This window comes from Nomascus leucogenys, chromosome 3 (genome assembly GCF_006542625.1).
Source record: "Nomascus leucogenys isolate Asia chromosome 3, Asia_NLE_v1, whole genome shotgun sequence".
Lineage (NCBI taxonomy): Eukaryota > Metazoa > Chordata > Mammalia > Primates > Hylobatidae > Nomascus > Nomascus leucogenys.
The window spans coordinates 96,795,744-96,823,687 of NC_044383.1; the positions used below are offsets into that span (position 1 = coordinate 96,795,744).

The window sequence follows — 27,944 nt, forward strand, 5'->3', positions numbered from 1 at the left end:
AAAAAAATGCTACATTTATTTCAAATATTTGACAAGTTATGAAAGTCCTGGAACAGGTTTCTAAGAACTACAACTCCCAGTGGACACATGTTCCACCATCCTTTTCTTCCTTTTCTCTAAAAGATTTTAATTGATTGAGAAAAACTGGTTCAAATATCAGTTGATTTGAATGCATTATTCAACAAAAGGAAGAATATATGTCATTTTAAAAAACAGCCTTTCTTCTATACAACTGTGTCCAACGGGGCTATGGCCTTTCTGTTTAAATTTTTTTTTTCTTCCTAAGCAAATAAAATCCCAAAAGTTAAAAAAAAAATCCTAAAATTTCGTGTATAACCTTTGCCTGCTGAAGCACACGTTGGCAGTGACAGGGCTCAAAGCAGCCTCGTTCCTCTGGGTCACAGGCACAGCAGGCAAACACTCAGCCACAAAGGCCAGACACTTGAAAGCAGAGATTTAAGAAGGAAATCAGTTGTTCTTCATGTTCAGAAAAAAATGAAAGGTGTTCTGAAACAGAAAACAAGGAAGAAAAAATAAAGCAGTCTATTCTCAGGCAGTAGCACCGATTACCCAGGAAGACCTCGACTTATATAAACATTGAAATCTTTGAAGTAAATGAAGATCAGCTGTGATGGTTAATTTTATGTGTCAAATGGACTGAACTAAGGGTGCCCAGCTAGCTGGCAACACATTATTTCTGGGTGTATATATAAGGATATCTTTAGAAGAGATAAGCATTTGAATCAGTAAGCTAGGTAAAGAAGATTATCTTCACCAATGTGAGTGGACATCATCCAATCTGTTGAGGGCCTGAATAGAAGAAAAAGGTGAGGAAGGACAAATTTGCTCTCTGCTTGAGCTAGGACATCTGTCTTCTCCTGTCCCTGGATTTCAGCACTGTGGCCTTCAGACTTACTCCACTGGCTCCTCTGGGTTTTGGGCACTCAGGCTTGGACTAGAACTACATCAGCTCTCCTGGGCCTCCAGCTTGCAGACAGCAGATCATGGGATTTCTCAGCCTCCATAATTGTGTGAGCCAACCCTCATAAGAAATTTCTTTCTATATGTCTACATATGTCCTACTGGTTCTGTTTCTCTGGAGAACTCTGACTAATATACCAGTCAAATGAGAAATGCAAAGGCTATTTCTTTAGATTTTACTATAGCAAGGGAGTCAGCCCATCACACTTACATTTGGCAGAGATTCAAAGGTAGGCAGAGGGGTGAGAAAGCTTCACAACAGAAAAAAGAGAAGACTTCGCATATGTCCTGATAGGCACGGGGACACTGTAGGCAAGTTAACTAGAAGAAGAGCATCCTATATGGTTGGTCCTAAGTTAGAAGTGGGGGCCAGCATATTTTTTTTCTCTGATTTGTTCTAAGTTAGAGGTGGGGGCAAAAATTAGGGATGCTGTCAGTTATTAATCAAGTCCTGGCCATTTTGTGCAAATTGTTACAGAAGTTATTGTTTATCTTTCTGGATTATTTCTAGAGATAGCAGTATGGCTTCCTGCAAGTCTGATATACTCGTATAGCAGGCTGGCTTCCTGTGTTGTTTATTGTAGATAAGGGAATTGGTTTCCTGGGCAGGTTGCTGCAGCTTGTGGGCCAGAGTTCTATTTTTATATGTGGTCTAGCTATTGTCCATTTGTACGTTCAGTCTGTTGTCTTTCAGATAAAGACAGATAGCTGTCTTGGAGCAGCTGACCGATAGCCAGCAAGGTGATTCCAGTATTTCTAGAGAGCTATTTTGGGACAGCTAATTCTTCTAGGCCACCTTGCCCAGAAGTGCCTAAGGACACACTTGCCTAAGTGAGCACATCCCTCTGAGCTCGATGCCCCAAGATTGCGAAGAAGGAAGGGAAGGATAATGGTGACGCTAGCAGCAGGGACTTAGAAGGAGGGGAGGGAAAGAGTGCTCAGTTGTTCTCAGCCCTGGCTCTCAGAACTTTGTGGGCAGCTTTAAGTAAACACTGATGCAGCAGCTCCGCCCCACTCACCAAAGATTCTAATTTCGTAAAGCAGGGCTGGGCATCAACATTGTTTAAAAACTTCCCAGGTGATTCTAAGGTGCAGCCCAGGTTGGCAGCTACTGACCAAAATGAATAATGTTTCAGAGACACTGGGAACAAATATTTAGCAATTAGTGAAAATGAAATCAGGGCATGCAGCCACGACCACTTTCTCAAGAAGCCTCCAATCTTGCACTCTTGTAGCGTTGCACTTTAGAAATATAAAATGCAGAGTGAAGCTGAACTAGAGTAACAAATAGGCAAAGGTCATAGAAGGTGAGCCCACCACACACAATAAAAATGCCACAGGATCTAAACCACAGGCATAGTGAACAAAGGAGTACACTTAAAGCTGCTTCGAAATGACTGAAATTCTACCTGTTCTGAACAGTGGCCTTCATTTTTATTTTTAACTATTAAAAAATTATTTCCTCCTTTAAAAAATGCCGTTTTATCATAACCTTTTATTTCTCACAGATTACGTATGATGCATATGTGTGTTTCCAGTCTGTCTAAACTTATACATTTCTCAAATACTTAAAACAGAATTCAGAAGAGTTGCACGTGGGGTATATAAACTCCAAAACCTCAAAAGAAGCACACACACACTCTATATACCTGGTATCCATCTTTTATTTCTAGTCATTTCTAAATTTTTGAATGTGCCAATGTATCTGAATCTGATACAACACCACCCCCTGGTGGAAATCTATAGGAAAGAGCCCACACTTGATTTTACTTAAGAATGTTAATATTGCAAGGAATGATTATGACTGCAAAAAACACTGGTGGGCTTCTCTCACTGTCTACCAGCAGAATGTTCTCTGCAAACAAAATCATATGCAAGTTCTGGATGAACACAACAGTAAAGCTGTAGCTGTGCTGAGAGCTTTCTCTTTCCCACACTTTCATTGGCAACCCTGTATCTCATTCAGGATGTCAAAAATATAACTTACTGTATCATTTAACAGAAGTAGTCTTCTCCAAAAATTAAAATTAAATCCATTTCTCCTCAAGCCTTTTTTTTTTTTTGAGACGGAGTCTTGCTCTGTCACCCAGGCTGGAGTGTAATGGTGCGATCTCAGCTCACTGCAACCTCCATCTCCCGGATTCAAGGGATTCTCCTACTTCAGCCTCCCAAGTAGCTGGGATTACAGGCACCCACCAACATGCCCAGCTAATTTTTGTATTTTTATAGAGATGAGCTTTCACCATGTTGGCCAGGCTGGTCTTGAACTCCCAAACTCAAGTGATCCCCCCACCTCAGCCTCCCAAAGTACTGGGATTGAACCAAAGTACTGGGATTGCAGGCGTGAGCCACCGTGCCCAGGCTCCTCAAGCCTCTTTACCTCAATATCAGCATGTCATTTTCCATCCACCCAAGCTCTCTAGAGGATTCACAATACACATGCACACATTAAAGGCTCTGAGTAGGCCTGAGTCAAAAAACAGGTTAAATTCATTTAACTCAACAATTCCAACTCATTTTCTTGTGAGACATTCCCCTCCTCCCCAATACTTCTTAACAAACTGCGGAATACTCTGATTATATTTCATTCAGAATGATTGTTCCACCTTAATTAGCAAATTAGTTCTTTGGCTGCACATGCTGTTCATCTTCAAAAATGCTTAGGCAAAGCCAACCATACTGCAAACCAGCTCTCAATCATTTACAGTAGTGGAATGTACAACCCCTAGCTGTTTGACCCCAGGCAGCTATTGAATTGATATGACATCCATAGGCAACTTCATCTCTGTCTCCTACCATCATTACCAGCTGAGGGGAGGAAAAGGTTGCTGCTAATACTAGGAGCAAGCATGCTTTGTCTTCAATTAAACGTCATAATCCAGCATTGTGTGAGCACAATGTAATTTTATTTAGAGGAATTATGTTGCTGACTTGGCTATAACCTAAGAAGATTACGGGCAGCTCTGCAACTGACAGTGATTTAAATGTTTTCCATACATTATCTCCTCCTGTGGATTTATAACCCAAATGATATCAAAATCTCTACAGCTTCCAACATTCATATAAATCTGCATAGGTCCTTGGACATCAGTTCTAAAGAAATTTTACTCTATAAGAAGTATTTTTAACAAAAAATGGAGCTTTATGCCCTATGCCATTAATGCTAGACTTCCTAAGTAAGCTTACATGTTGCATCGTTTCTTTTGTTGTTGGTGGTTTTTTAGAGGTGGGATCTGGCTATGTTACCCAGATTGCACTCAAACTCCTGGGCTCAAGCGATCCTCCTGCCTCAGCCTCTCAAGTAGCTGGGACTACAGGCATGCCACTGTGCTCAGCTTACATGTTACACCACTTCTAATGTTGAAAACAAAGAAATGTCTAATTAAACTTTCATGCAGTGGAAAAGTTATTTGAACCTGTTCTGTGCTTCGATCAACAGTCTCTCAGTCTATTTGCTGTCATTTTATGTCATCTACAGCTTAGACTTGGGAATGGGGGTCCTGAGGGCATGGACACACTCACTCACCAGCCTGGCGGCCCCCAGAGCAGTGCCCCAGTGCACCGAGATGCCCCCACTCCCATGGCCATAGTGGTGGACTACAGGCAGCCTCTGTCCATCTCGCACAAGGAGCTCTGTCTGCAGTCGCACGGCTGGCCTATAGGGCCTCAAGCCCACCTTCTCCCTGATGTTGCAGGCTCCGTGGAGGGAGGGTTCCAGAGCACAGCATCGGGAAAGAATCTCTCTGCTATTTTCTGCATCCGGGGACAGATTCCAGTCCCCTTTTTGCCTAGTTCCACCTAGGGTTACATGGGATGTACCAGGATAAATATATGTCAGCCCACTGCCATCTCGGATAAAATGCTCCACCCAGGGAGCCTGAACTTGGAGCACTTGGCCCCTTACAGGGAAAATCTTTGAGTCTCCTGCAAGCTGTCTGCTTCCAAGGCCTGAACAGTTGACCACGATGTCAAAGGACGGATGAAGTTCCCACAGGTCTTCTATTCGCCGAGTGAGTGTCCAGCCTCCACTTCCTTTTATCCTATGGAACAGAGGCCATGAAGTGAGCCTTTGTTAGCGTCCTGATCAACTACTTCCAGGAAGTAAAGAAAAGGAACCCAGGAACAAAAATTAGGCGATGATCTGATGAACAAACACCTCAAGAGCTTCCAGGGCCCAATCAGGCCAAATTCTAGCCATCAACTGCTTCACATCCTAGGAAGTGGGGATTTCCAAAGGTGAATCTAAATGGAAACCACTTGAAAATTCAAAACGAAGGAAATTATACGCTTTGCCCTTTTAAAATTTTGTAAAATTCCTATATTATTCTAGATGCTGAATAAATGCCAAGTTGATTTGGTATTTTAAATGTCCAAGCATTTGTTATTTATACCACTTATTTAACACCTAAACTTGCTACCTTAAACATTTTATCTCATATTGTTAACTCTTGCATGCTCCTTTGTATTAGCCTGGTCTCCCTAACTAAAAGGTACAGGGGTCATATCCCCACCAGCTTTATGTCTACAACTATGTTAGCACGAGAAGAACACAAAATATTTGTAGCTGATGAGCTAAATGGCAGCTGTGGTTGGTAATTATTATATTTTTTGGACCAACTATACCAATAATGAAAAGAAATGGTTTGTCCAGTACCTGTAGTCTTTATTTAAATCGAGGTAAAATACACATAACATAAAATTTACCATTTTGGCGATTTTTAAGTGTAAAGTTCAGTAGTATTAAGTACATTTACCTTGTTGTGCAACCGTCATCACCATCCATATGCACTATCCATCTCCAGAATATTTTTATTTTTTCTGAGATGGGGGTCTCACTCTGTCACCCAGGCTGGAGTGCAGTGGTGTGATCTTGGCTCACTGCAGCCTTGAATTCCTGGGCTTAAGCGATCCTCCCACCTCAGCCTCCTGAGTAGCTGAGACCACAGGTGTGTGCCACCATGCCCGGCTAATTTTTTTGTATTTTTGATAGAGACAGGGTTTTGCCATGTTGCCCAGGCTGGTCTGCAACTCACGAGCTCAGTCGATCCACCTGCCTCCGCCTCCCAAAGTGCTGGGATTATAGGCATGAGCCACCGGGTCCGGACTTCAGAACTTTTTTAATATCGCAAAATGGAAAGTCTACCCAATAAACAATAACCCCCAGGACCTGTAATCTTATTCACAGGTCACTTGTAGAATAGAGAAAGAGACTATCAGCAGCTCTGTTCAATAGACGCAGGCCGAATGCTTGCATGCAGGGCGCTGCTAAGAGGGACCAGAAGGGTGTGAGTGACAGTGCCCTTCCTCAAGGGCTGACAGAAGAACTGGCAGACAGAAGTGTAAATGCTTGGCAGAATGGACTAAGTTCTACAGGAGAAGTGGTGTGAAATCCGAAAGCCTGGCTTTATGTCCCAGCTCTGCCTCACATTAGCTTTGAGCTCTTGGCCAACTCACCTCACTTCTCCAAATCTCAGTTTCCTCATCTGCATCATGGGGAGGATACCTCCCTTGCCTGTCTCACAGGATGGTTGTGAGGTTCCAATAAAATAATGGCCACTACTTTGAACAGTCATCAATCACAATACATTTTAGAGGACCGATATCAATAAATCACAAATTCCTCAAGGGGAGAGATTGTATCTTATGCTTCTTACCATCCCTATGACCCAGCTAAGTGCCCCACACCAAGTGGACTGGAAGTAAGTGTTAGCCAATACTAAAGACAATATGAAATCCTGATTTGGACCTGTGATGGTTAATTTATGTGTCAACTTGATTGGGCTATGGGGTGCTCAGATACTTGGCCAAACATACTCTGTGTGTTTCTGCAGAAAGTGTTTTTGGATGAGAAAAACATTTAAATCAGTGGGCAGAGTAAAGCTAATTGCCTTCTTTAATGTGGGTAGGCCTCATCCTATCAGTTGAAAGCCTGAATAAAACAAAAAGTTGACTCTTTTCCAAGGAAGAAAGAATTCCTTCTACTGGACTGCCTTCCAACTGGGACATTGGCTTTTTCCGGAGTCTCAAGCCTGCTGGCCTTTGGACTGGAGCTACACCATCAGCTCTCCTGGGTCTCCTGCCTGTCTGCCAACTCACCCTGCTGATCTTACACATCCTATTCATTCTTTTTCTCTGGAGAGAAATACAGGGTGGCAGAACTTTGGCATCTTCTCTCTCTGGCTGCTGCAATCCAAGCCATTTCAGGGAGAAACTGGGAAGGGCTGACCTTGAAAATGGAGGCAGAATGCTTGTATCCTGCCTGCCCCTAAGAGAGCAGAAATGATCATCACAGCAGTTCTGAGCGCTATGTACTTTCAAGGCCAGATAAACAGGTTTAATGTAAAGGAAAATAATAAGAAAAGACAGAAACTTCTGCAATGGTGGTCAATGACGGCATGGGTTTGACAACTAATTTTAACTTAGCAAGGACGGACTCTTTAAAGTGATTCTAACTTTCCACCCCACTTCCTGTTTGGAGAGTTTAACTGAAACTTGTATTAAGATCAGCAGAAAACTGGCCTTCTGATGCTGGATTGCGTTTCTAGAAAATGCCTCATGTTCGTGGTGGTGCACGCCTATAATTCCAGCTACTCAGGAGGCTGAGATGGGAAGATCCCTTGAACCCAGGAGGTGGAGGTTCAAGCCGAGATCGCGCCACTGCACTCAAGCCTGGGAGACAGAGCAAGACACCATCTCAGAAAAGAAAGAAAAAGAAAGAAAGAGAGAAAGAGAGAGAGAGAGAATGCCTCATGTTGATGAGCGTGGAAGAGACCAACATTGCTACTCAATGGCATCTTAGACCCTGACCCCAGTAGCTCAGCTTCCTGTTCCATCAAATACAAGTCACAGGCTGTCATCTCAGCATCTTTGCAGTTCTCTGCATCTGACTGAAGGTCAAGCTGCTGGGCAGAGCTCCATCTGCTCAGTCTCTTCACACTCCCTCCCTCTGCAGAGACCTCTGAAGTATGTCTACTGAGCAGTTTCAAGAACAGTTTGAAACCTCTGGATTAGACTCATTGATTATTCAACAAGTATTTGTTGAGGGCTTGTACTGTGCCCAGCACCCTTAGGAGGCAAGAAGAACTCAGAGGCTGTGCTTGCTCTGAGATCACATGAACCTGCACTGCACTTCCTATTAAATGCAAGCTGCATTGCCAGCACCAATGCTTCAAACAACAGAATCTAAATTCGGTTGCTTTTTATTCTAAAAATCCAAGGAAGGGAGTATATTGTTTACCTGAGGCAAGGAAACCACAGAAAAGAATCTGGCAAGAATCTACACTTTGGGGCCACAGAGAACCAATAAAGCCAATGGATTACTTTTTGGTGTAATTAAAAGTAGTTAAAAGAGAGAGAATGAAGCTGGAGCTACTGTTTTGTTTGTTTGTTTGTTTTATAAGTAAAACTGTTCATAGATAAAAAGTATTAAATATAGCAAATATTATGGGGACAGGTTTTTTTGGCTCTCTCAGTAAGAATAACCAATTTAGAAGCTTAAATTATGTTCTTAAACATGTAATAATAGATAAATGTTTTTAAAGGTAAAATAACTCTGTAAAGGTTGTTTTTCCCCTTGACATTGGCACAGAAAGAAGAGTAAATTGGAGTTTTGTAGTAATACTGAGCAGCAGGCTTCAGTGTGCTGATAATCTTTCAAAAAGTGAACACGAAGAAAAGACCTTTAAAAAGAGCTTAGGAGGCCTCTAACCTTTACCATTCATATGACCTCGGCCAAGTTATTCCACTTCTCTAGGCTTTAATCCCGTATCCATAATATGGGGGTAATAATACTGACTCCCTAGGCTTGTTGTGAAAATGAAATGAGACAACATCTGGAAAAAGCATAACACTGTGTCTAACACGCTATAGCTGCTCAATAAAGACCTTTTATTTTAAAAGAAGTGCTTAGGGGTTTTCCATGCTGCTGTAAAATACAAGACCCAGTGCATTATCTATGAGTATTCTTACCCTCCATACCTGTATATCACTTATGTTTCATTAAGGATGATATTTCAATTTTGAAAAGTTTTAACTGATCATTATTTGAACATTATTTTGATTTTGTGGGGTTTTTTTTATTCTTACATTGTAGATTCCATGTGTTAATATTTGAACATTATGTTCTGTGCTCCAGATATCCTAATTAATTAAAACTCAGAATTATTTTCATAATTTGGGGGAATAAGAGAATCTGCCAGCCTTGGGATTTCAGCAAATTTTTAAAACTCACTGAAATTGTTTTCTAGGGATAAGAATGCCTAGCTTATAGGGTTTTTATGATGATTATGCAAGAATTAAATAAGTGCAAATGTCTTGTCTTTTCCATTTCAAGGGTTCCCTGCTGGTCAAGCTACTGATAAAAGTCCAACCTGTGCCTGGTGACTTCTTAAGCTATCCTAGTGGCTGGGCCTTGTCAGGCTTCCTGTGCTGGATTGCTCCTAGGCCTTGGATCCCAGAGGAAAACTCACTAAATGTACCTGGAGACTTATCACCTTTATGCTGTTGTAATGCAACCACATAGTGATGCCCATCATTATTATGTATCCCATGGGCAATGCATAAGATGGCACCAATGCATAGGAGGAAACTGTACCCAGAAGTCAGATGTTAAATTAGGTGACCAAGTGCCTACCAGGCTGCTTCTATGACCATATGAGGTCGTTATTCTGGAAGTTTGGAGTGACATGGTTGGAGGTACAAGAAGCATGATGACTTTCCTCTTGGGGCTTCTTGCAACTGAGCAAGACCTCATCCTGGACAGAAAGAATACCATTGTCCCAACCTCCCATGAGGAAATAGGGTTAGGGGCACTCAAGAAGCAGGGCTCATGAAATAGCCCCAGCATCCTCTGGTCATCACCCTAAAACATAAGAGTGTCCATTTCCCCAAGCTTAAGTTAGCCCTCTGCTGGACTGCATCAGCCTGACCTACAAACATGGAGGATGGTCATCCTCAGTGCTTTTCCTTCGCCCACTGGGAGTTTCAGCAAGGAGGTAAATTGAGTTGGCTGTGCCCCTGAGGAAAATAAGGGTCCACTAAGCAAATCTTACATGCGTACACACATACACACACACACACTCGGCCTCCCAGGAGCAAAGAGTCCCCTCATCCCCTCTCTGCTCTTGGAATCAGAGGCAATTCCTATACTCCACTGAAGCTGAAGCCATGGCAAGAAAGGAATCTCAGGTAGCACTAAACAGGTAGGTGGGGGCTGTGATGCAGAGAACCCGTGGCTGGCAGCGGGGACAGGGGAAAAGACAGGCTCCTGGTGAGCTCCAGGGCAGACATGGCTGGCTAATGGGGCTAATGATGGTGCCGAGGAAGCCAGTTTCTTTCGTAGGCATTCCTGTGAGTCAGGCCGAGCAGGAGAACACAAGATACAGGAGAAGAAAAAGATGGGCACTAGAGGACTCTCCCAGAGAAAGTTACAGAGAGGCCTAATCAGCTAATCAGAGAAGGGGCAATGAAAGTACCGGGCAAGTAGCTCAGTGTGGCCAGTGCTGTGGTCAGCATTGGGCCTCCTTGGGGACACAGGATAAGGCATGGCCTCTTGGAAAGAGATCAATGTGTCCATGTTACAGGGCTCAGCACAGAAATGGGCCTCTCAGTTTTCTGAATGTTGTCAAAGGCAGGACAATCCTGGTCCCTCTGGGAGGATTGATTTAGGTGGGCTGCCTGGAGGAAGACTTAATGCCTCACTGACTCATTTCCTGGAATGAGCCAGTAATAAAGCAGCAGAATTTAACTCCACTGGCAGAATATGATATGAAATATGACCTGCATGGGTGATTCAAACTCTGTGGGGTTTTTGTTTGTGTTTCTTCTGTATATTATTGGGCATTATTGTTTTACTTTTTGTTTGAGAAGGAGATGATCTCTTCCATCTTTTGAAAAATAATAAAGATCTAATTTGTAGTACAAATTTTTTTTTTGTAGAAGTTTGTATTATTTCAAAAGAATCGTGCTTAGGCTGAAGCCATTGTTGTGTGGCTTGCTGAGCAAATGCTTATTTTTGAGTGAGAACACTGAAGGCTGAATACCCACATTGTGTGGAAGAGGCCTAGGTGGCAACAAAATAGACCTTGAGTGTGAGGAGCAAACAGAGATTGTGTGGCGTCCCATCTGGGTCGCCTGGAGGGAGGTCAGTGGGTGGCAGCCCAGAGGGAGCCCCAGGTGTCGCCCCCTCACCGGGACGCGGCCCTGCCGCCCGCCACGCCTGAAATGCTCGCCCTGAAAGGCCCGACTTGGGCTGAGAGAAGTCCCGTACTGCAATGCCTCCTGCGGGAGGAAAGGGGACACGTGGCCTTGTTCCTCCACCAGCCTGGTCGGACGCAGGCTCCGGGCTGCAGGGAGCTAATGTGCATGGCCAGGGGCCACTGGGCGCTGTCTGTGGAGGCCACACACTGGGGTCAGGAGGGAGCCAGGTCTCAGGGGCACAAGGGGGTGAGGAGCAGAGGCGCTGAAGTCTTCCCCGGCAGCACACCCTGTGCCTTCTGTCTGAGGCACTCACGTCTCAACCACCTTCCTGGCGGGCACGTGTATCAAACAAACGAACTGAAGAAGGTCTCCCCAGGACTCGGGTAGAAGGGCAGCCCTCGGTCCTCTCCTCCCCGCTGCCCATAACCGACCCACAGCCGGGAGGCGGCGTATTCCCAGACACCGCCCTCTCCTCCGGTCTTGGGCCAATGGCTTTGCGGTCCTCGCAGCCCCAAGCCCCCTGGCGGGGGTCATTTTAAGTAGCGGGAAATGCTGACCGCAGGCCCGCAGCCCAGGACGGGGTGGCAGGGTTGACCCAGGCCTTCCTCCCGCAGTCAGGGGTCAGGCCTGAAAACACAGAGATGATGGAACTACGGGGCCTGTCTTCTAGAAGGCGATGCTTTGGAAGCAGGAAGAAGACATCGTTCAGATAATATTTGATTCGGTGTGGAAATGACGGGGGCTGCCCGGAGCTAAAACACTCTCTCTCGGAGTAGTGGGAGGTGGGAGGGTGCGCAGGAGTGGGCTGGGGTGGGGACTGGCGCCCACTCATGGTCCCGCGTGGGGACCCCCAGCCCCCGCAGAGGAGGACGTTGCCCACGACGCAGGGCAGCACCAGGCCAACTGGGAGACTTATGAGGACTCCTCAGAGGAGGTGACTGTGTGCTGGGGGGGGAGGCTGGCGTCCCTGCCTCTGCCCCTTCCCACGGTGACACCTCTTCAGGTGCCCTGGGCCTTCACGCCCCCTCCCTACCCCATCAAAACTCTCCTCATCTCCCCAGGGCCTTATCAACAATTCGCCCCTTAAAGCAAGATGAAAGCAATGAGCCCTCTCTCCCAGGAGGAGTTAAGCCTTTGCATTTCACTTCTAGACTTTAGAGCCAATGCTTCAGTGAAAGTTTGGGCCGAAGAAAGTTTGTGAAGAAACGCTTCACACCCCCTTCCCTGGTTACCCATAAGCTCAAGGCTGTCACTAGGACTCAAAACTTACTCTGGCTCATCTGAGCGGCACCTTCTTTCAGCTGAGCACCCAGAGGACCCCGCTCTGGCCCTTCTCCAGCCATGCTTTCTTCTTGAGGAAGTGAGTGTGTGGGGTTCGGGCATGCGCCCAGCCAGAGCCCTCTCCCTTCACTTCCAGCCTTTCTTCTGGTGACCCAGGATCCCCATATTCCCTGTCCTCTTCCAGGACCTTCACTGTCTTCCTCCCAGGGGCAGACTGTGCCACTGTGTGCACCCCGGAGCCCAAGGAGTGGCCAAAGACACCTGTCTTCAGGGAAGATATGGATAGAGCGCGGTGCTTCCCGGCATGCTCCTGGGCCCCTTTGTTGCCATGTGAAGATGCAGGACTCTTAGGAATCTAGAAATTCTAAATGTCAACTTGGACTTCCAGGTGGTTGTTGTAGAGGTGTGTTCTTTAACTACACCTCAAATCAGGATTTACATTGCAACAGAGTGAAAATTTCAGGGGACAGAGGAAAAGAGAACAGAAAAAGAGAAAACACAATTTCTTTCTGCACTGAATTCAAAAATTTAAATTGTGGCATTGCATCAGGTTTGTGTTAAGGGAAAGATGGTGGAAAATATTCATGAAAAGAAAATGTTTTTCTTCTCCAAATTTGGGGTGTGTGGAATTTTCTTGTGCTCCAAAGTAAAAAAGTGCTTTAAAAAAAAAAAAGCAAATCAAGTGAACATATCAAAAAGACACAAGAGCAGTTTGAAGGGGCTCCTACTCAGCTAATCTTGGACAATTTGAACATCAAAATGATGGAGGGGGTAAATTATAATTCATTGAATAAAACAGGTATCAATTAGTTCATCCTGATATAAATACATATAGGAAAAGGAAAGCTTCTTTACAGTAGAAAGCAAACTATATAGATGGAGTTACAAAATGATCACTTGGAAAACATCACAGTAATAAATAGTTCAGGCAAGAATCATCAATGGCAGGGTGCGGTGGCTCACGCTTCTAATCCCAGCACTTTGGGAGGCCGAGACGGGCGGATCACGAGGTCAGGAGATCAAGACCATCCTGGCTAACACGGTGAAACCCCGTCTCTGCTAAAAATACAAAAAAATTAGCCGGGCATCGTGGCGGGCGCCTGTAGTCCGAGCTACTCAGGAGACTGAGGCAGGAGAATGGCGTGAACCCCGGAGGCGGAGCTTGCAGTGAGCCGAGATCGCGCCGCTGCAGTCCAGCCTGGGCGGCAGAGCGAGACTACGTCTCAAAAAAAAAAAAAAAAAAAAAAAAAGAATCATCAATGGATGCTAAAAACTCGCAAGTGAAAGTACTAGTTTCATAGGAACTCGTTTCATGGGAATAGGATATTTACATAGTTTCAGGTACGTTACAACAAAATATTTAATAATTACAAAGAGAAAAAGTAGTAACCTCACAGTAGAGATACCTGGCATTCTAGGTGATGAAAGTTGACAGCCCCAATAAGGGGAAAAACTGATATCATCTTCCTCCTGCTATGATGCAATAAGGATTCAACATTACTTCTATGCATTCCCACCCCAACATGCAGGACCTCAATCCGATCCCAAGGAAACATCACACAAACCCCAATTGAGGGACATTCTATTATACAAAACAACTGGTCTGTACTATTCAAACTTGTAAATGTAATAAAAGACAAAGACAGACTAGAGACTAAAGAGACATGACAACTGAACACAATGTGTGACTGTAATTGGGTTATGGACTGGAAAAAAATTATGTGTTGTGTGTATTTATATTTATATGTGGACATTATTTGGACAATTGGCAGAATATGAATAAGGTCCATAGATTATAGTGTTGTATCAATATAATGATACTGATTTTATTATACTACTGTGTTTATGTAAGAGGATACCCTTGTTCTGAGAGCAAGTATTTAAATATTTAAACATGGGGCCAGGCACGGTGGCTCATGCCTGTAATCCCAGCACTTTGGGAGGCCGAGACGGGTGGATCACCTGAGGTCAGGAGTTCGAGACCAGCCTGGCCAACATGGTGAAACCCCGTCTCTACTAAAAATACAAAAATTAGCTGGGCGTGTTGGCAGGCACCTGTAATCCCAGCTGCTTGAGAGGCTGAAACAGAAGAATCGCTTGAACCCAGGAGGTTGCAGTGAGCTGAGACCATGCCACTGCACTCCAGCCTGAGCCACAAGAGAAAAACTGCAACTTACTTTCAAATGGTTCTGAAAGAAAATATGTATAAGGAGTAAAAAGAAAGCGAAAATAATGAAGCAAAGTGTTAGGAATCTGTAGGAAGAGTTTATTAGTTTCTCTACCTCCCTTAGCTCTGTGTCCATTACCATCCCTGACGCATACCCCTGGCCATCCCCACCCAGGAAAGCCCTTAATCAGCCCTTGACCATGTCTCTGAGGGAGAACAATACTCTTAGGTTCTCACTCATCTGCCTCTTTCTGATCTGCTGGAGACCACAGGGCTCCAGCTAAGTTTTCTAGAAACCTTACTGATCATTAAGACAAAAATCCAAGATGAGAAAGCCACACAATGGACTTGGGGGTAATAATGAAACTTCAGCCCAAACCACTAATAATACCAAAAAAAGTTAAACTCCTTAATGACACCTCACCTTTTATACACAATATTTTGTACATGTTCTTCCATTTTGAGCTATTTTTGAGTCATAATCTAAAAAAGTTATACATTGTATTGAAAGTAAACTCTACCATTTTTTGCCATGCCTAATAATTTCCACTTACCTAAATTTTATTTTATTGCCTTTTTCCACATGTTCTAACTTTTTTGTTTTATTTTATTTTATTTTATTCTGGATTTTATTAAGATAAGTTATATGATGCCTCAATTCCTTATCACTAGCATCAATGCTTCCAATTTTGTATTTCTAGTCATTTTTAGAAGGGGGAAAATTCAACACTACACACTATTGCCGCTCAGGAAAGATGGTGATACTGCTAAAATTTGCTCGTTGGCTGGTGGGCAATTCCATCATGTGATAGCTCAAAATATACGTTTATCAGCTGATGTAGACAAGTCCAGACTTGGCATATAAACAGTGGTTTATGAGCCAGTGAACAAGGCACAAAAGGGCATGGGTTTTATGAAACTAGAACTTACAGAAGCAAAATGTCCCATATAAATTGCTAAGAGGTAAAAGTGAGAAGAGCACTTGAAAAGCTACAAAACTAGATCGTGATGCCACTGACATGTGCCTAGCAGATCTAGGCTTCCTCCTTTCTGCTCCCATTCTAACCTGCATAAGTCTGTACTTTATTTTACCATGTGTGTTACTGTCATTGTTAATTAATATACAAACACATACACACAGTCATCCGTAATAGACCATGAAATTAGTTTAAAAAGAAATCATATTTTATCCTTCTTTTTGACTAGCTTCTAGCATAATGCCAGATATATATGTGTTCAACAAAAAGTTGTGTAATTAATGAATTATATGAATCAATTATCCTATAACCTACATCTGGTAGCAGATCACTGTTGCCCCGGCCTACTTCAAGTCACTTTCCCAACATTTACACAATAATTCACATTGTTCCTATTTACCAAAATATACACATATGGGAGTTGAAAGGATCAGTATTTCACAACTCTCAACATGCCTGGAAGTCCAGACTAAACTAAAGACAGATTTACTGATGTATCTCAAATGAAGATACTCTTGCTGTGTTTCCTAACTGGAAACTAAGTACTAGTTTCCTGAAAGTCCTGAAAAGTAAGCCAAAATGCAAGTTCAAGCTATCACGGGCTGAACTTAATGAGGAAGCAGTGACATAATTCGGATAGGTCCTTAGTTTCAGAGTTCTTATTGAAGACAAAAGGAAATAATGAAACTTTTTTGCTTTACCACAAATGAGAAAAAAGTCAAAAATAATTTATAATAAGCAAAGATTCTCTCATCCAAAGAATTAGAGTAAATCATATCATTTTATAGCTGGAAATATATTCTCCAAACTGTTCCATTTTACAGATGAGGAAAACTAAGATACTGTTTCAATAAGAGGGTTTTTACCTGGGGCAAGAAGGGTAGGGAATAAGTCAGGCATCAAAGTACACACCAAAAATACAAGACAAATTACTAGAAGCGTGGTGTGACTTAGTCCTTGTGACACAAACACTGTCTTCAGATTGTTTTGCAAAGCCCTGGCCATTTGTGAGTGGCGAGGCAATGCAAAAGAGCTCTGAGGGACGCCAGAGACTTTTCAGTATGTATTTTATGAACAGCTACGAAGTGATTTATGGCTATGACAGATAAGGAAATAGCAGGGAGCATTTCAACTGACCTTTTCTCCAACCACAGGAGGTAAGCAGGGCATTCGCATTTCAGGGTTGTAAAAGCCTGACCAAACACATACTGGGGGAATTTCTTCAGCTCAGCCTCAGTCATCTTTCGAAATCCCAGAACCACGTCAGCCCAGAATGGCACTTCTTCGGTCGGAGTGCTCTGAAATATCTGCCAACTCAAACATATTAAGTGAAAATTTTTTCTTGAAATTTGTGAAATAACATATTTGTAGTAAACGTCACATGACATTCTCTAGAGCATTTATTTTATTTTATTTTATTTTTGAGACAGAGTCTCATTCCATCACCCAGGCGGGAGTGCAGTGGCACAATCATGGCTCACTGCAGCCTCAACTTCCGGGGCTCAGGCAATCCTCCTACCTCAGCTTCCCGCATAGCTGGGACCACAGGTGCTTGCTACCAACCCCGACTAATTTTTAAAATTATTTGTAGAGCCAGGGTCTTACTATGTTGCCCAGGCTGGTCTCAAACTCCTGGGCTCAAGTGATCCGCCTGCCTTGGCCTCTCAAAGTGCTGGGATTACAGGCATGAGCCACTACACCTGGCCTAGAGCATTTTAAAAATTTAGTTTCTATAAACACAAAGAGAAAATGATCTATTTTACAATTCCTTTAGGTTCAGATAACTCAGTAGCTAAATAGCAGATGTTGGTGACTGGGCAAATAAAACATCTTAAAAGTAACATGCTTTTTAAAGATGGAATTTAATACTCCTTTTCTAAAAAGCTCCTGCCTAGATTTGGTTGTTAACAAGAAGGCTATAATAGTACTACTAATAGCTGCTATGCAAATGTTTAGATTTGTAAATATTGGGTTGTTTTCATCAGTAAATGAATAAATGTTATAATGCCAGGCTTGGTGGCTCACACCTGTGATCCCAGCACTTTAGGAGGCAAAGGGGAAGTTCAAGACCAGCCTGGGCAACATGGTGAAACCCTATCTCAACAAAAAATACAAAAATTAGCTGGGTGTGGAGGTGCAAGCCTGTAGTCCCAGCTACTGGGGAGGCTGAAGTGGGAGGATCAACTGAGCCCAGGGAGGTCGAGGCTGCAGTGAACTGAATTGGACCATTGCGCTCCAGCCTAGATGAGTGAGACCCTGCCTCAAAAAAAAAAAAAAAAAAAAGTTATAAATCATCATTGCTCAAAAATAGCAAGGAAAATAATTTGAGTGCTATGCATAGTTGCTAATAATTCCCACATTGGAATATGTATCTCCAGGTAATTGATTCAGAGCAGTCCCCATGAAGGTACAAATGTCCTTTACTGCAGGGCTCTGTGCTGGCCCACTCTTGCCCTGGGCTAGCTTGCCCTCTTCCATATCTTCACCAAGACCTACAGGCCAGACACTTAGAAGGCTACATTTCCAGTCCTGAGCACTTAGAAGGTTATATCTCCAGTCCATTCTCTCTCTTGAACTCCAAAAACAGATCTAGACCCATGTTACCTACTCCCCACTGGATAAGTCCACTTAGAAGTCTCATGCATTTACACACACATGCATGCATGCACGCACACACACACATCCACTCTTTTCCCAATCCTACCTAACTCAGAAAATGGTACCCATCCATGCAGGTGCTAATGCCAGAAACCAAGAATCATCCTTGATTCTCTCTCCCTACCCACCTCTCACACACCATCAACTGAGAAGTCCTATCAAATCTCCTCTTAGGCATTTCTCAAGTCCATCTACTCTCTGTTTCTACTATCCACACCCAATCTATCTCATCATCATCTCTTCCCACAAATCTATTCTCCACACTACAGAAAACATATTTTTGAAATGCAATTATGACCAGTCACTTCACTGTGTAAACTCCCTCAACGGCTTCCCATTTCTCTGGACTTCGTTCAGTCCCTCCCACACACCACAGTCGCCCTAGACTCGGGTCTAGGTGTATGCTGTTTCCTCCACCTGGAATGCTGTCTCCTTCTTCTCCCACCCTGCCTCGCCCCTACTTCACCTCTACAACTTCACCAGACTAACTTACACTCTTCCTGATGGTCTCAGATGAAGCACCTTGATCTGGATGGCTTCTCATCACTTCCCAGAGCAAGTTTCTTCTCCAGACATATGCTTCCATAGCACCCTAGCCTCTTCCTTTTGGTAACTCATGTCCCAGTGAGTTTGGTAACTCATTTGATTTACTGCATTCCCTACAGACCATAAGCGACATAAGGGCAGGACTGTGTCTTCCTTAAAAATTAACTCAACACATATTTGTTAAGCATGTACTATATGCTTAGTGGTATTACTAAATTGCTCACTGCTATATCCCTAATACCTAAGAAAGAACTTGTTACTGAAGAATGCTGAATATGTTGTTTTGAAGGAATAAATAGAAGAATAAGGCTAAATACTTATGCCAAAGATGCACAGGGGATTTGAATTCTGGACATGGCTGTTTCCAAAAATTGCTTAGAGCCAAAATTTGTGAATTAGTCTGACTCATGTTGGTTTTGGACAAAGACAGTGTGACCATAAATCAAAGAGAATTTTTTTCTACTTGGCTCATCAACTGGCTCTAGATTTAGTTATACAGAAGAATCAATCCATAGATTGATAGAAAAGCAAAGCTGCTACTTTGGGGAGGGGCTTTTGGGAAATTACTGATGTCAGCATCGTCTTGGTGTTTGTGATGGTGAGGAAAAACAAGAAGAGAAAAAGGGTAGCAATTCACCCAATGCAAATGCATACACTAGACTAGCAGAAGACATCAGTGGGCAGCCTGACATCAAAAGAGGAGGTAAGACACATTTTTTCAGAAGGCCGCAGAAAGACTATGTTATCACACAGGATAACACATGTATGTTACATGTGTAATATGCACCAATGACATGTATGTTACATCATGTGATGACACTGAGATGTAAATTGAAAGTGACAGAATATTAAGTGATCTCAGTTTAAGAAGATATTAAAAGATATCATGTTTTAAGTGCTAGTCTTACTAACGGAAATGTTAAATAGCATTTATTCTCAAATTTTCATTTAATTATGCATGCCTACTGAAATTATACACTAAAAATGAAATAGAAGCGTGCTAACAGTTTCAGAAATATTTTTTTCCAAATGGCACTTCAAAAGGCAAGTTTAGTGACCTACAAAATTTCCTTCTTTGGAATATCTCATTCTCCAAGGACACCGAATAAATAAGAAGTCCCTCTCCCTTAGGTCTCTGCAGCCACCCCAATGTCATACCTGTTTGCTTTCCATCAGCTGCACCATCCCCACATCACCCAAACCCAGCATTTACCTCCTGCATGTTTTTTTAACCAAATTTGCAAATCACTGCATGGTCTCTGAGGAAACCCAAAATCAATTGTATTTGTGATAAGAAACTGTGATTGTTGTTTATTGTTAAAAAGTCTAATACCATAACTTGTCTTTCTTCAGTTCTTTGGGGTAAAGCCTATAATGCTCTTTCTGAATCCTCCTACATCTAAGTCAGCACTCTGCTCACAGCAGCTACTCAGTAAATATTTTATGTTGAACTCTAATACCTGTTAAGATCATACTACACTCTAAAATAACTTCAAATTTCTTTACTTACCCTGATACCAAATGAACACCAGCATCTCCAGCTTCTGCAGAATTGGCAATTGCAAAGAGGTGATTAAAGGTCTCTCTGAACCACTGCTTCTGCGTGTGAATGGGTGTATCTGTAATCATGGAGAAAAGCGAAGTGGAACAGAAAGGAAAATGATGATAATGACAGTGCTTCAAATAAGCTCCTTCCTAGAAACTTGGAAAAAAAAATAAGGAGGCAAAAATAAAATAAGGAGGCAGGGAGGAACATTAATATAAAGAGCCACATTGTGGCAGAGGATCTGTCAGCAACAAGAGATTTGCATGTTGACACATGCTGTCCAAATCTGCTCATATGATTAATCTATGGAGGGAAAACAGGACAATAAGGGCAAAACCTGGCATGCGAGCCAGCTGGAAGGTGATTTTTGGTACTAGGTATATTCCAGAGGTCCTTGGCCGGTCTATAACCAACCTGAGCAGAGCTTAGTTCATGGCTGCGGGATCCAGCTGGCCACACAGTTGAGACAATAGGACCAAGGACGGAGGGCCTCATTCTTGGGGGCTGAAAGCATAGTGGATGACATGGGCAGGTCTGTGGGGCCCAGGCCAACTGGGACAGAGAACAGACTGCACCTCGATGGGGGTCCCAGGGGCTTGCCTCCTGGTACAAGGAAACAAGGCTTGCATGCTGGAGGTGAGCCCCCTGCAGGCCAGACTTCCCGGCAGGGGCTGCCATTACCCTCCACACCATGGAATCAGGTGCCAGCCAGAGTAGCAGTCCTGAGGCCAGCAGGGGCGTGCAGGGACTGTACCATCCCCCAGGCACCTCTGCCAGAGCACATGGGGTTGGACCCAGACACAACTTTTGGAAGAGTGCCAGACCTGTTGGGGAGGAAACAAGAGGCAGCATTTAAGCCTCAAAATAATAGTGTCCAGTGTAGGCACAGAGAGAGCAGGAATGACCCAAAATCACAGACAAATCCAGCTGTGGCTGAAGTATGTGGCCGTCTGATTCCTGTGGAAGGATCATGAGAGAGTGGCTAGGGTTAGGCCAGGGACCAGGGAACAATAAGCCTCAGGGGCTGATATATGAGGGAAGCCACAGAGGAGACGAGGGAACTGAGGCAGAGAGGATGCTAAGTTGGTTCCACTTAGAGAGGTGTCCCTGAAATTCAAGGAACAGATAGAAAGACCTTTGGAGACATCCTGCTTCCCAGGCAAAGCCCCCAGGTCACTGAAGGCATGTCAGTAGCGGGATTTTCAGACAATTCGCTTGTTATAGGGCCAATAAATATTTCTTTAGTAGCGAATCTGTACTGCCATCTTTAAACATGTGCCCATGTGAAATTAACACTATATTCCAAAATTTCACACTGGGGATGCTGCTTTAGAAATAAGGAATAAATAAATAATAAGCTGCAGAGAGAACTAAATTAGGCCTCAAATAGATTTTACCCAACAATCTATGCCACTGTGTGAGGTTGTATTAAAATGCAACTCCCTGTTCTCACCCCAAACCTTAAAAACAAAATCGTGGCTGAGATTCACATGCTGCAGAAGTCATCCCAAAGAACAGACAATTCCCATCCAACAGTGGGTCTAGGAAGCCTGGTGACCTAATTCATGTTCAAGTCCTGGTAAAACAGAACTATAGCTGGAATGGTGGAAACAATAGCAAATGCTGATATAGCACTTACTATGTGCCAGGTACTGTTCTAAATGCTCTACATATATCAACTCATTTAATCCCCACAACAACCCTATGGGACAGGCATGGTCTCCATATGGTATTGACATTTATGAGCACAGGAGATAGTTATGACTGTGGCTCATCTGAATAGTGTCTAGGAAAGAAACCCAAAGAGAAGACGAAAGTCTTTTTCTAGCAGCACCACAGAGAGAAAAACCCTGGTCCAGGAGACCCAGCCACCTGATCAAAGAGAGATTTCGGGCCTCGATGGCCCTATGAGCCCTCAGATGAGAGACCGCCTTTGAGGGATGATTCCATGACTAGCTGGCAGCCTTCTGAACACTCACTCAGGCCTGGTACAGGCAAGGGAGAGCCTGGAAAATGGTCCCAAGAACTCTCGTCACAAGAAAAGCACTTAGTGTAAGCTGGTTTATTAGTCTGTTCTCACACTGCTAACAAAGACATACCCGAGACAGGGTAATTTATAAAGGAAAGAATTTTAATTGACTCACGGTTCAGCATGGCTGGGGAGACCTCAGGAAACTTACGATCATGGTGGAAAGGGAAGCAAACAAGTCCTTCTTCACATGGTGTCAGGAAGAGAAGAATGAGAGCTGAGCTGAGCAAAGTGGGGAAAGCCCCTTACAAAACCATCAGATCTCCTGAGAAATCACTCACTATCACGAGAACAGCAGCATGGGGTAACTGTCTCCATGATTCACCTACCTCCCACCGGGTTCCTCCCACGACATGTAGGGATTATGGGAACTACAATTCAAGATGTGATTTGGGTGGGGACACAGCCAAACTATATCAGCTGGCATCTGGTGGATACACCAGGTGCCTGTGTTTGTTTCCTGGGAGGGAGTTCCCAGGAGCTGACCAGCCAAGCTCCTGGACCTGCAATGCCAAGGCCACTGCTATTACCACCCTAATAAAAGATATGTCTATTCTTTCTTCGGGGTCTTTGGACTGGAAAACACAAAGCACCAGCAAAGGCAGGGATGCTGTGCTGAAAACAGGAGTGTTAAGGAAACACATACAAACTGGATGCTAGGACCCCAGCCTCTTCCCCTGTCACCTTCTTAAATGCCAGCTGGCATCTGGGCCTTCACCTTCCCCAGGCAGGACATGGTACCCTCTTCCCTGGGAAACATGACCTGCCCAAGAAGAAAAACTTAAACTGAATGACATCACAGATGTCCCCAAATAAATGGCCCTGCCCTCTTACTCCAGCGAGCTCACTGGCAACAAGCCCTATGCAAACACTCAGAAATTCCCATCTGCTGTTCAGGGTCCACTCATAAACATCAGCAGACAGGGAAAGAATACCACACGGCCAAGAAAAACCTCTATCATGAAAAATGAGAAAATTGAAAAACAAAAACAAAAACCTCCCACAATTTGGAGATGATGGATACTCAGATACTATTCAGGGAGAAAGTTTTTAAAAACTGTTATTAGGATCTTCATAAAGATAAGAGAGGACATTGCAATCCTCTAACACAAATAAGGTGTTATAACAAAGGAAAATTCAGAGAACCAAAAAGAGCTTTGGAATATTAGAAATGTTATAGTAGAAATAAAAAATTCAATAGCAAGGTAAAAGATAAAATTGAGTAAGTCTCCCAGAAAGTAAAATAGAAAGAGATAAATAGGAGGGGGACAAAGCTAAAAGAATTGGAGGACCAGTCTGGGAGGTCCAGCATATTAACTTTTCCAGAAAGAGGGAAAAGGACTTCAGAAGGGAGGAAGTTAACAACTGAATAACTCAAAGACTGCTTCTTACATTGAAGAACATGAGTTTCCAGATTAAAAGGACAGGGCAATTTTTACATTCCAGATTGTTGGGGTTTGTAATCAACGTTGTAACCTATTTGATGGTTTAAACTATGGGCATATATAACTTTGACAAAAAAACAAAAATAAAATTAAAGAGGAAAAATAGAGTGGAAATGAGGAAATGGGGACAGTGTGTGTAAACTTCATTATTGCAGCATGATTTTGGTTTCTATTTAATGCTGTTTTCTTCCTCCCCCATTACAAGTGGAAAATACAGAAAGGAAAGGATGCATGGAAACGTTCAAAAATCAATGCATTGGTGGGGCATGGTGGCTCACGCCTGTAACAGAGAGGACTGGGAGGCCAGGAGTTCGAGACCAGCCTGGTCAACATGGCAAAACCTTGTCTCTACTAAAAATACAAAAATTAGCTGGGCACGGTGGCTCATGCCTGTAGTCCCAGCTACTCTGGAGGCTGAGGCATGAGAATCTCTTGAACCCCAGAGGTGGAGGTTGCAGTGAGTCAGTGAGCCAGGATCGTGCCACTGCACTCCAGCCTGGGTGACAGGGCAAGACTCTTGTCTTAAAAAAAAAAAATCCATGCATCTTCAGGTCTTAATACATATTAACTAATTATGATTGACTGATTACAAGCATATTGATAATTGTTCTTATACAGGCTTAGAAGTTAGGATAATTTTAGCTCCCTTACAAGTAATTTCTGACTTGATAGTCATTACTGTTATCAGTGGGAAGACAGAGCCGCCAATCATGTAGTTGTCAGTGCTGTTCATTGCATGCTTCTGCTATCCATCTTCTGGGAACTGTAGAATCACACTTGCTGGCCTCCTGCTGAGGGTGGAGACATGTGGCCTGCTCTGCCAATGAGCCATCATCAGAAGCGTTGAAAGTTGCTTCCTGTCCAGAGTGTTTAATCACAGAGGCGAGAACCTCAGAGGTCCTCTCCCCTCCGCCCCTGGGCACATGCGCTGATGACAAGCAGGATGACAGCTGCTCCATCGGCTTAGGTCCTTGATGACCAGCTGGCCCCTTGCCGATGCTCAATCCACATGTAGTGTGAGCAAGAACAAACTTTTGCCTTTTAAGCTGCTAAGATTTGGATGTTGTTTCTGTCCTGTGGCATAACTGAGGCTGTCCTAAGAGATGAACCAAGAGGCCGTTAAAACCGCACATTATGGCCAAGCGTGGCGGCTGTAATCCTAGCACTTTGGGAGGCCAAGGGGGATGAATCGCTTGAGGTCAGGAGTTGGAGACCAGCCCGGGCAACATGGCAAGACCTTGTCTCTACAAAAATACAAAAACTAGCCAGGCATGTTGGTGTGCACCTGTAGTCCCAGGTACACGAGAGGCTGAGATGGGAGGATCACTTGAGCCTGGGAGTTCGAGGCTGCAGTGAGCCAAGATTGCACCACTCCACTTTAGCCTGGGTGACAGAGTGAGACCCTGTCTCAAAAAAAAAAAGAAGAAAGGAAAAAGAAAAAAAACTGCATATTATGCTTACACCTATAGCCAGCCGTCTTTGTCAATAGAATTCCACTAACATCATTCTATCTGACATCTATTGTATCTGATAGAGGAACTGAAATCTCTCACCTGGATAAGTGTGAGGAATAAGCATTCCGGCTGCCACATCGCTGGTGGTATCTGGAGTAAACTTGTCTGAAATGACGGTAACGGAGCATCGGGGCACCAGTTTGGAGATGCACACAGCCGTGGAGAGCCCCACCACACCTGCCCCGACAACCGCTATCCGTGCTGTGTCCATGGGCCTGTGAGGAGGGAAATGGGGGCTATACACCTTGTTTTAAGGATTTTCCCATCCAGACAAAGTTTGGTCTTGAGAGTTTTTTCCTTAGGTCTTCAGCCACTCAGAATAAGACTTAGCCTATTGGTGTTTCTTGTGGGATAAAGAGGATATCCCCATAAGCTCACTTTCCATTAAATATTGGGGTATAAGCAACAAGGTCTCCATGGGCTTTTAGAGAGTAGCACAAAACTGGCTTGGATTTGCCTTTAGGACACCCAGCCGGTAAGTAGGTCTGCATCTGGAGGAGTTTTCTACTCATTCTTCACCCTTTCCTTCTTTTTTCCCCCTGAAATGGGGTCTTGCTCTGTTGCCCAGCCTGGAGTACAGCGACGAGATCTCGGCTCACTGCAACCTCCACCTCCCAGGTTCAAGCAATTCTCCTGCCTCAGCCTCCCGAGTAGCTGTGATTACAGGTGCCCACCACCACGCCAGGTTAATTTTTGTATTTTTAGTAGAGACAGGGTTTCAGCATGTTGGCTAGGGTGGTCTCGAACTCCTGAACTTGTGATCCGCCAGCCCCAGCCTCCCAAAGTGCTGGGATTACAGGCATGAGCCACCGTGCCCGGCCTCATCCCCCTTTCCTAAACCATTTTCCCTATGGGCACAACCTAGGGAAGGTTGACGGAAAACCTCAGAGCTGTAGTCTCTGCTCCCAGAACTACCTGAGGAGCAGTGGTGAGGGGCATGACCCCTGAGCAACTCAAAACTCAACTCTGTCTACAAACTTGTTTCTAATAATAAGGACATTACAGAAAGTTTCAGCAGCTGAACTCAGTCTCCTCTGTCATCTGCCACTGTCACCGGCCCCCTCTCTGTCTTGGACTGGTTCTGTAACCTGAGGAGCAGCCTGTGGTCTCCTAGCCTCCACTCCCTCATCTGTAACACAGAACAGATGGATTACTTGCTCCTTTGGGTGGTAAATAGGAGAGACCCAGTGAGGTGGTCTCATAAAGGGGGCTGCCTGGGAGAGTCCGAATGGAAATACAGGGGACAGACATCCCGGAGCCCGGGCCGAATGGAAATACAGGGGACAGACATCCCGGAGCCCGGGCCGGGTGTCCTGGGGCTGGCAGCCGGTCTCCCACCCCTCACCCACAGATACTTGCTCCACTGTCAGCATTCCCGCCTGCCTTTGTTTCCCTGTTTTTGGCTTTCCCCATCTATTCTTGCTCTGACTCTCTCTGTATGGCTCAGGTTTAAAGTCCAGAGAGAGAAAGTGCAGTTGTACCAGTTGGTCATTGCATCCCCTGTTGGACAAAATTCTAGCACCAGGCCAGCTTACTGGGCTGAACCAGCCTCTGAATCGGCCCTTGGCATAGTTGCCCTTCTCTGTCCAAAGCACAGTAATCAGGGCACTGGGCCACATGGTACAAACCATGGCCACCCACACACAGAGGTTCACCTTTCCTCTGGAAGGGTGGGCAGCTTCCTCAGCAAGGGCTGTTGGCAGGAAAAACGTGGGCTTGGTGGTTAGTGGCCTCTGCTTTCTCTTCCAGTTCTGAAGATTCCCACACTACGAGACTTTAAAGCCCTCCAATGAAGTTTAGTGTGTTATTCCTATTCCTCGAGCAGTCTATGCATTTCTGTGTTAATTTGGTACATTAATTTGATTGCTGTACAGCGGCCTGGTCAGCTGAGAGAGAGCGGGCCTGCCAGGGCTGAGAGAAGAGAAGGCAAGGGGCCCAGGCCTGAGCAGCCTGGTGGTGGCTGGCTTGAGGAGTGCTGCCCTGCAGCCACCAATTACCTTATTGACTTCACTGTTTCACATCAGCCTCCCGTGTCCAGCAACACTCTCAAAACAGCTCTAATAAACTAAGTTGAAAGGGCAAGCAATCTGTGGCTAAGAATAACCAGCTGCCAGGGAGGAGGAGTGAGCGAGCAATGTGGTGTGTCCTGGCACAGTGGCCTGTCCATCACTGTCCCCCGACCCTATTCAGATACACCCCCAAACTCCCAGAGCACGGACGGAACGACCCCTCAGCTGAAAGCAAGAATTCAAGTACCTGTCTCTGAAAAAGCAGTCTTGGAAGCCACCAAAGTCTCTGGCACCAAAACTTGTTTCCCAGTGCCTGGCTGGTCTTGTGCCCTGAGAGACAGAGGGAAAGTGAAACTGCTTCCCATTGGTGACTTGATTCAGGACATTCCCCCTGGTCTTCCTTTCCATTGGCCTGCATGGCTGTCTCTGTCACTCATTGCCCTGGAGAAAGGAGCAAGTGACCTCAAGCTGTCATCTCCGTGGTGCTGTCTCTGCCAAGCCCTTCCCTTTCTGGCCCGTGAGCCCTCCATCTGGCTGCCAGCCTGGGCTTTCTCCAGCTGATTTGTAGGTATGGTGAATAATGGGTGAGCCTGT

The 27,944-nt window shown here is 44.3% G+C and overlaps 1 protein-coding gene across 4 annotated transcripts; it reads right to left on the reverse strand.

Moving 5' to 3' along the window:
• DDO (D-aspartate oxidase) lies at positions 1 to 27,700 on the reverse strand. Of its 4 annotated transcripts, XM_030803160.1 has the most exons (6): positions 27,598 to 27,700; positions 25,381 to 25,556; positions 20,318 to 20,426; positions 16,741 to 16,917; positions 4,886 to 5,021; positions 1 to 507 (listed from the first exon to the last, which is right to left on the reverse strand). In XM_030803160.1, the coding sequence occupies exons 2-6, from the start codon at positions 25,550 to 25,552 to the stop codon at positions 469 to 471; spliced, it is 633 nt and encodes a 210-aa protein (XP_030659020.1). In that variant the 5' UTR covers positions 25,553 to 25,556; positions 27,598 to 27,700; the 3' UTR covers positions 1 to 468. The 4 variants fall into 4 exon arrangements, with proteins under 4 accessions (XP_030659020.1, XP_030659030.1, XP_003255610.2 ...); XM_030803170.1 differs by lacking the exon at positions 16,741 to 16,917; XM_003255562.4 differs by lacking the exon at positions 1 to 507 and having other exon boundaries at positions 3,480 to 5,021.
• Positions 27,701 to 27,944: the final 244 nt, after the last annotated feature.

Coding starts and splice junctions, on each gene's coding strand:
- DDO (XM_003255562.4), bottom strand. CDS start 25,552: ATGGACACAGCACGGATAGCGGTTGTCGGGGCAGGTGTGGTGGGGCTC. Junction 20,427..25,380: donor TATTCCTCACACTTATCCAG/GTGAGAGATTTC, acceptor CCATGATTACAG/ATACACCCATTCACACGCAG. Junction 16,918..20,317: donor GGTGTTCATTTGGTATCAGG/GTAAGTAAAGAA, acceptor AATATGTTTGAG/TTGGCAGATATTTCAGAGCA.